Genomic DNA, 9,465 nt, shown 5'->3' with positions numbered 1-9,465 from the left:
TTTGAGTCAGTTGCTTTTTAGTTTCTATACTGTCATGGGACAAGTGGTGGGCTAAAAAATTACTCTGGGGCTAGTTATACTGCTGACGCAACCATAGGAAAATGTCCAGTGATAAGTCATTTGAGAAGATAAAAAACAAACAAAAAAACAACAACAATAATAATAATAATAATAATTTTTACAACTTGGTGGTGAGGTCTGCTTCCTACTCCAAGCAGTACTGCAAACAAAGAGATTGTCTTTTATGCTAGTTCACTGGCCTGGCTGAGTATTCCCGATCCATTTAAACACATTTTAAATCCCCTTGGAGCACTATATAAATATTTTAATTAGTGGTCTATTCCAAATGAGTAAGGAATAATCTTAAAATAAATAATAGTTCGCGTAAATCAATAAACATACGCTTTGTTTTTAAACCAGGCCCAGCACTTATATTTTTAATATGTACTTTAGAAGACAATAATGGAGAATGCAAACTGCGTGGCTAAATATAACCAACGACGAAGGTAACCAGCGGGCAGCACAAGTTGAAACGCACAAGTTGGCGTCAGTAATAAAAGTCACGTGGTGAGTGGGCAGTACCTCTGTGTAAGTTCAGGATTCCGGGACACTAATATTGAATTTTGAGAAGTGCATTACCACACACGCCCATGCCTGTATATGTTGTATGCTATTTAGTTAAGATAGGAAATTATCTACAGGGTATTTAGACACCATTGTGTGTGAGTGTGGCCTGCGATGGGTTGGTGCCCCACCCTGGGCTGTTCCCTGCATTGCGCCCATAGGCTATAAATAGGACAAGCGGTTACAGAAGACGGATGGATGGATGATATTTAAATAACGATACTTCCTTTAGCGGCTTCGCACACTGGTGTCAGCCGTAAAAATCCTGTCTTAGGATTTACGTTTGATGTTTAAGGCTTTCCACTTTAATTAGACAGTTCACATCATTTCTTCTTATTATAATCCGGGCCTGATATATTGCATAAAGCTTTATTCAGACGTGGAAATTGCAGGTCCAGAAAGTAAAAATCCAGACCACGATTTAGTTTCAACCAACCAGTTGCGTACTCTGTAATTCTGACTCTATATACTCAACTGGTTGGTTGAAACTAAATCGTGGTCTGGATTTTTACTTTCTGGACCTGAAATTTCCACCTCTGGCTTTATTATATTTTGGTAGGTAGTTCTGTCTAATGCAGGCCAATAAAACGCCTTGTCTTGCATTAGGCAGGCATAAATCCAACATTTCTAATGCGTACAGAACATACAAGCTGCCGATCCACATAGAAATATAGGTCATTGCCAACTGCCAGTGTTAGCCTATTAATCAGAACAGGAGCCTAATGGCTAATTTGATCATCACTATATTGTTAAGATTTTAATCTACCTGCCAGGCATAAAGACGTGTCTAACACAGTGCCAGACCTGAATAGGTAAGAGTAAACTTCACCCGTATAAACCCTATTTAACTGAATGCTGTAATCATGATATTTCATCCTCGGCTGAAATGAGTTATACAACATAGCAGAGATACTCCGATAGCAGATAATGCCATGATGAGATAAGGTGAGATGTATGATTTTTCGTAATAGTCTTAGGCCTTGTGTTTTTATGTATTATAGCCTAAATATTGTTTTAACTGTCAGCCATATTCTGTCTTAGCAAAACAGAACAAGGCCCATGTTCGTCTTTTATTAACTCCACGGAACACCATCCTTGATACGTTACATGCAGATTATGCCTTCTGATGTCAGACTGTCACCCCCCCCCCCCCCCCGCCTCCGGAACAGGATCTTTGCCGTTTCCCTTCTATTGGCGGAGGCGGATGCCCGAGCGATCATGCGGTTCCGTCGCTAGGTCGCCTGACGCGGACCTGGACGAGTTCAGCGGCCGCCATCGGGCGATGCTCTGATCTCCGCGCTGCTCCATCATGCTCCGGCGGCTGCCCTTGCCGTGCATCATCGCGCTGGCCACCTCTGTGCTGGTGCTCGGAGATTACGACTCGGCTCAACTCGACGGGGCTCCGCCTTCTAAAATAGGTAAGCAGACCGCCATGCCACATATTGCACGGATATATCTGCAGCATTAAAGCGCCTCCTTTTAGTTGACCAGCTGATCGTGTTATTTACTCAGTATGCAACAGATCACAATGTAACCGTATCGGTTTAATGTATTTATACGGTCGTATTGCAGCTATAGTGGGAGCCGGGATCGGTGGTACAGCTACGGCCCATTTCCTGCGCCAGCACTTCGGACCAGAGGTGCGCATCGACGTTTTCGAGAATGGCACCGTCGGAGGGCGGCTTGCCACGGTTACCGTCAACCATCAGGATTACGAGTCCGGGGGATCCATCATTCACTCCCTCAACTTGCATATGCAGGACTTCGTCAAGCAGCTTGGTGAGTTCAGCTAGACCCCGATCGTCCGATGCATGCATGCATGCCAGCCTCCATTAGGTTAACGTTAGCGCGGTCTCGGACGTGGAATGAAACATCCATAGGCTCCCAGTTTGGCATTTTATACTGAGGGTTTGCCAGCTCTCACGCATCTGGCGTAAATCTCACGCTCACGGAAGAAATCTTACGGCAAATCTATATTATTATATTATAAACCTGAATGCGTTGGGGGCTGTCTGCAAACCCTACAGACTATTTACAAGGAAATAGAACTGTTACATGCGCGCAAATGCGTGTGCAGACTTGTCTCGAACTGAAAATCTCACTCCAGCCAGCTGACTGAAGCTGGTGTCTCTGATACCGGTATTAACTGTCAGCCTGGTGAGATTTGATAGCTGGCCTACGCATCTGTTACCGCCTTCAATGCTGCAGGTCTTAAGCACCGGCGGAGCGTGGCGGGGAAGACCGCCGTGTTTAACGGGAAGGAGTTCATCCTGGAGGAGACCGACTGGTACTTGCTGGATCTCTTCCGCCTTTGGTGGCGCTACGGGATCAGCTTCATCCGCCTGCAAATGTGGGTGGAGGAGATCATGGAGAAGTTTATGAGGTAAGCGATCTCTGGGGGCAGTGTGCAAGAAAGCAGTTGGTGGACCCCTGCGATTCTAGGTTTTTCTTACAGTGAACTTCATAATAGACATTTGGGCCTGTATAAAAATACCCCCCCCCCATTACGTTATCGTCTAAGGTTGCAACTCTTAACTGTGCCAAGCTGCGGGTGTTTAAAATAACTATAATTACTGATTTTGTCTGTCGACTATACGCTAAATTAAATGAGCGGTTTATATGTGCGACTCAAGCGACGTGTTTCAGCTTAATTAGAAATGAAATAAGCAGCTTCGAGCCTGATTGCCGGAGAGATAACGGAAACCAAAAAATAAAACTATGAGAGAGACAAGGGGGTGCAAGACGAGGAATATGGAAGGAACCGGCCAGTAAAACAGGGACAGGCTATATGGGGGAGATGAAGCAGGAAATGATCTGGCTTTTTAGGTGTTTTTCATACTTCAGTATTGGATATTACAGCTATTAGTGTCTCTGCCCTTTCAAAACACAGGGGTCTCGTCGGCAGTTTAACAGATTATATCCTGCAGTGCAGTAAAGATACAAAACACATGTATTGTTCCTGCATATATCCACTGCTTCCTTCACCTTTAGCACTCTAGAGCCCCCTGAACGTCTGATTACGGCATCCCCCCCCCCCCCCCCCCCCCCCCCCATCTCTTAACCCGCCTCCCTCTGTGTTCAGGATCTATAAGTACCAAGCCCACGGTTACGCCTTCAGCTCCGTGGAGGAGCTGCTGCACTCCCTGGGGGGCACTGGCTTCCTGAACATGACCCGGCGCTCCCTCTCCGAGTCCCTCCTGGAGCTGGGGGTGTCCCAGCGCTTCATCGACGAGGTCATCGCCCCCATCATGCGAGTCAATTACGGACAGAACATCAGCATCCCGGCTTTTGTGGGTAGGTAACCACGGCGACAGAGTCAGGTAACGCCCCTCATGTTCCTGGTCTCTCATCCTCTCACTATGTCTGTGGATCCGGCTTTGGTGGGATCATCTCACTCTAACCTCAACCTCACAGCACCTTAATAGAACAACAACAACAACAAATTTATTTTTATATAGCGCATTATCACAACATTACATTGTCTCAAAGCGCTTTACAGCATCCCCACCCAAAGCCCCCAGTGAGTAAGCCATAGGCGACAGTGGCAAGGAAAAACTCCCTAGAAGGAAGAAACCTTGAGAGGGACCAGACTCAAAGGGGAAGCCCATCCTCCAGGGGCCGGCAGGGATAGTCAAATAGAGAGAGGAGAGCAAGGAAGATAAGCTAATGCCGAAGCCGAGTCTTCTTCCAATTGCCAGGCAACCAGAGGTAAGGCAGCGGGTCATACATGGAAGATCAGAACGGCGAGCTGGATGCAGGGACGTCACTGGTGGTGGTCGGGTGTGCTGGATATCTTGATAGATTGAGGTCTCCAGGCATCACCCCCCTTGGAGGAGTAGGGGAAATAAAATGTACAATTAGGCATAGTAGAGGAGGCTATTGGCAGTGCTAAAAGCTAGGTGAGTACAATATGAAGTGCAATCTGCAAGCTCCGGCAGATATGGCTATGGCAGCATCAGTAGGAGGGAGAGGCAAGTGGGAATGCCGGCATGGGGAGTCCCTGAAATGTCAGCACTCCAGTTCCACAAGAGATTGCAAAGCTAGAGTGACAGCACTGACAATCCAGTTCATCCAAAGCCAATGGCACCGATCCCCACCCAGCTCTACACCTCACACTACAGGTCTGACTGGGAGTGAAGAGTTAGCTAGGGCTAGAACTAGTGTCCCTATACGCTAAACTAAACAGGTGTGTTTTTAGTCTGGACTTGAATATTGAGAGTGAACCTGAAACCCGCACATCCGGTGGAAGACCATTCCACAGCAGAGGAGCTTTGTAGGAGAAAGCTCTGCAGCCTGCCGTAGCTCTTTCTACCCTAGGCACTAACAGATATCCCATGGCTTGAGAACGAAGCAAGCGTGGAGGGTTGTATGTGGTCAGCAGATCACTAAGGTATTCTGCTGCAAGGCCATTTAGTGCTTTATAAGTTAATAGCAGTATTTTATAGTCAATTCAAGACTTAACTGGCAGCCAATGAAGAGAGGATAAGACCGGTGTAATATGATCAAATTTTTTAGTGTTTGTTAGAACTCTGGCTGCAGCATTCTGTACCATCTGAAGTTTATGCAAGGATCCAGTCGGACAACCCGATAGGAGGGCATTACAGTAATCCAGTCTGGAACTTACGAAGGCATGTATTAGTTTTTCTGCATCATTAAGTGAGAGCATCTTACGAAGCTTGGCTATGTTCCGTAGATGATAAAACGCAGTTCTAGTAATACTTCTTATGTGAGCATCAAAGCATAGATCTGAATCGACAAGAACGCCAAGATTTCTAACTACCATGTTAGGTTGTGTAGGAAGGTTACCAACGTTACCAACGTTGAGGTGATAGAAGACAGGTCAGTGTTGGCCTTATGGTTAGTGACGCACGTTTGCGATCGAAATGCTGCTGGTTCGAATCCCCAGCCAGTAAGGCACTGCTGCTCCCCGGGCGCAGAATTAGCTGCCCCCTGCTATGTTACAATGTCACATGTGGGTTAAATGAGGACACTTTTTCATTGTCGTGCACAGTGTGCTGTGGCACGTCAACAATGACGTTTAATCGTTTTCACTTCATATCCTGAGGCTGAGACAAAGAAAATTTCATGCACAGATTATGAGGAATTGTTTTGTTGGGATCAAGGTGTGCGTTTCTCAGACGTTGTGGTTCATTAAGATCTTTTAAATGAACTTTATATGCATTGTTTGGTTTTTATTTAATGATGATGCAATGAGTAATGATGTAATAGTGAATCCCTTCTCTCGCAGGTGCAGTGTCGCTGGCTGGTGCTCAGGCGAACCTTTGGGCGGTAGAAGGCGGAAACAAGCTGGTTTGTTCCGGTCTGCTGAAGCTGGCCAAGGCTAACCTCATTCAGGCTCAGGTCACAGCCATATCGCCTCACACAGCAGGTAGGCGGTCCCACAGTGGTCACGTGACCACTAGGAAGCCAATAAAAAACGTGTTTGCTTCACAGTGGTCATGTGACATGTTTATAAGCCAATGAAAATGTTTTAAATCTTCCCCTGCTTGCTTTTTTTTTTTTTTTTTTTTGATTTTTAAATAAAAGTAACACATTTTCAGGGATGAATTTAAGAATTTTCAAAAATTCAGATCATTGGCAGTCTGGTTAGACTTTTTGGTTTAAGGCGGAAAATCTGGCCACCTGACAGGTTTCTGTATCTTCTGCCGTCTAACTGATCCCGAGATCATTTTTAACCAATGGCCATGACCATTTCTAAGCTCGCGAATGATTGGCTCTTGTGCGAGTATAACGCTTCACAGTAATGACACTGATTGGTTTGATTACATTATAATAGAGATTGGCGATAATGGTTCGGCAAAGTGCAGCTAAACATCTCAGAATCTGCTAAGATCATCATTGAATTATTATATTTGTCAGTGAATTTTTTTACAGCTGTGTCCTTGCTGTTAAAATCTCAATAATCCATTAGAACATAATCCGTTGTTTTCATCGATCTTGTGGCTTTTTGTATGGAAGGGGAGTCCAGCCTGTACCAAGTCAACTATGACACTCCGACGGAGACCGGCACGGAGCTCTATGACATCGTGGTGGTGGCCACCCCCCTGCAGGACGGGGTGGGTCCGGGCATCTTCTTCGAGGGCTTCGAGCCGCCCCTTCCGGAGATCACCGGCTCCTACCACGTCACGGTGGCCTCCATCGTCCACGGCTACCTCAACTGCTCCTACTTCGGCTTCCCCGACCCCAAGCTCTTCCCCTTCGCCAGCGTCCTGACCACCGACACCCCGGGGCTCTTCTTCAACAGCGCGGCCAGCATCTGCCCCGTCAACATCAGCGCCGGCTTCCGCCGCAAACAGCCGCAGGAGGCCGGTATCTACAAGGTTTTCTCCCAGAAGCCACTCGGCAAGGAGGAACTCAAGACGCTCTTCAAGTCATACTACTCGGTACAAGTGAGGGACTGGCAGGCCTATCCTCACTACGGAAGCACGCAGGGTCTGCCTCCCGTCATACTGCATGAGAACCTCTACTACCTCAACGGTATGGAGTGGGCAGGCAGCGCGATGGAGATGAGCTCCGTGGCGGCCAAGAACATCGCCCTGCTGGCCTACCACCGCTGGAACCGGCAGCTGGAGATGATCGACCAGAAGGACCTGATGCACAAGATCAAGGCCGAGCTGTGAACCCGTGGCCCCAGTGGATCACTGAGCTTGACTTCCTGGTAGCAGGAGAATCGGCGGGTGGGCGTGGAATGCTGGTTCACACTGGCCGACGTGACGGCGACTGCAGTCTCCGATTTTCTTTCCTCAACCGTCTCGCGCCTCTCATCGGTGGAGCGTCTCGTCACACGGGGAGGATTTTAAAACAAATGGTTTCAATCGAGTTTGAATTCCTGTGGTGAGGTGTGCGAGGGTATGTGTTCTGTACAGGAATTTGCAGTTGATCAGTTGCAGTGGTGACACGGATGATGTTCAGCACTGTCCCGTAGACATTTTACTGGACGGGCTACTTGAACTGAAGAAGACTTCAGTGATATGAAGAGTCTAACCTGCTGGCCTGACACTGCATTTGAGTTCTTTATTTTCTGAGACTCCGTCAGAAACTCTAGTCTGCTTCGATTAGGTGGATTTATTGATTTTCATTGCGTAATTTCTAATGGACACACAATGGAAAGCAGTTTTTGTTTTGTAAATTGGGCGCGTAGGAGAGCAATACTGGCAAATGAAGGAGCTGTTCATTTTTATTATAACAAGAATTTTCTTAAAGACTTCAAAGGGTTAATGTGAATTCAGTTGATCGTTAATACTGCAGACACTGGGATAAACGTGGCATTTTTAAGTAGAATTTCGAATAAGTTGTCAGGTCTTAAGGTTAAGTTTCTTATACGTTTCATAGTATGCTGTCATTCCTTTCAAAATCTGGACTTTTGTCACAAAAAAATGCATTTCAGTATTTAAATATTCTAAATATTTTACTACGTGACTGGAGGTTTAAAATGTCTTAATCTAGCACTAGAAATAATTCACTACTGAAAACAACTGTGAAGGAACATCGTTATGTCGATAATGTGAAATATTTATACATTTGTTATTAATCTGAGTAGCGATTAACGTTGTCGCAAAATACTAAACCAAGCAGCAGCTTTAAAAAGAAACGTCACTTTTGATAAATCGTATTGAGTGAAATGCAATTGAATATCTTTTGTGTCCATAATTATGTAAAAAAAAAATTAAACCATTATTAAAGTGCTAAGATACAAATATTCGCAGTCCGTGTCCCTAAGTACATTGCCTCTTGAATTGGTTATTGCGTGTTTTAATGAGGATGTATGTTTTCACAAATGTTACTGTTTTCTTTAATGGTTTTATGTTGCCCGTAACCCACATAAAGTGCTTTGAAGATTGGATACATTGATGCGAAGCTCAAGAGGGAAAATAAGACGTTCGTCATTTGCAGCTTGGGCGCCATCTAGCGGTAGTGTTGCAGTCGCGCACATAATTAGGTTCCCTATCAGTAAGCACAGGTGTGATGTCAGGTAAGCTAAATATAGGAAATAAACGGCATGTATTTAAGATTAGTTACGCGCATGGTTTATTCTAGGTTTGGGAAGTATCTGTTGAGGATCTAACCGCGACACCCCCATGCCTGAATTAACCTGTTGCTATTTTTCGGTTGGGACCGGTGGTGCCGCTAACCACTACCCAGCATGCCTCACGGCTGTGCTGTGTCAGATCTCCGCTACAGTGTGCATGCAGTTGTTCATGTGTCCACGAGATGGCATATTTGTGCAATAATTAATAAAACAAATGCAGTTCGACAGATTACCCATCGTATATCACTGTCTGTATCTGTGCAATGTGATGGACTAAGGATGGATAAGCGACTGAAGAAGATGGATGGATGGATGGATGGATAAAGTTAGCTACGTGATACTCGTGGTTCTCGCGAGAATATGATGTCAGTCCCTGTTACCGGAAGTAGATATAAAACCTTTCCTGACCTGCAGATAATGCAGTACAGCAGATATGGCGCATTTCAGAGAAAATGCGAATGTGTTTAACTATCTGTCTTCTAATTGTAGTGATTTTAATTTTGTCAATGTGTTCTGTATTAACCCAGCTTCCATTCGAAATCACGTACTTTATATAGTTGTGGGTTTGTCATTAGTTAAGTATTTAGCTTTCGTTTTTGGTGAGCCGCGTATTTAGGATATGAACCTTCAATACGTGCCTCGCATGTGTTTTAATTCTGGCCATTTTGAGTTATGGTGATATGCATTTGCTCACTTACCAACTGGACATTTACTAAACCTGTTTAGTGTAAGTATTTAGTGGCGCTACGGAGCTTCACCCTGGCAGACAGTATGTGGGCTGCTGGGCTGCA

The 9,465-nt window shown here is 45.4% G+C and overlaps 1 protein-coding gene across 1 annotated transcript; it reads left to right on the top strand.

Annotated features, from left to right (window-relative positions):
* Window positions 1-1,793: 1,793 nt before the first annotated feature.
* On the top strand, window positions 1,794-8,344 carry LOC125720106 (prenylcysteine oxidase-like). Its single transcript, XM_048995184.1, has 6 exons — window positions 1,794-2,042; window positions 2,197-2,403; window positions 2,833-3,007; window positions 3,707-3,918; window positions 5,873-6,013; window positions 6,604-8,344. Exons 1-6 carry the CDS (start codon window positions 1,934-1,936, stop codon window positions 7,263-7,265), a joined length of 1,506 nt encoding a protein of 501 aa, XP_048851141.1. The 5' UTR covers window positions 1,794-1,933; the 3' UTR covers window positions 7,266-8,344.
* The last annotated feature ends 1,121 nt before the right edge of the window (window positions 8,345-9,465 follow it).

Source organism: Brienomyrus brachyistius, chromosome 24 (genome assembly GCF_023856365.1).
Source record: "Brienomyrus brachyistius isolate T26 chromosome 24, BBRACH_0.4, whole genome shotgun sequence".
Lineage (NCBI taxonomy): Eukaryota > Metazoa > Chordata > Actinopteri > Osteoglossiformes > Mormyridae > Brienomyrus > Brienomyrus brachyistius.
The sequence above is the reverse complement of the archived record's forward strand: the minus strand, read 5'-3'. Positions and strand labels throughout refer to the sequence as shown.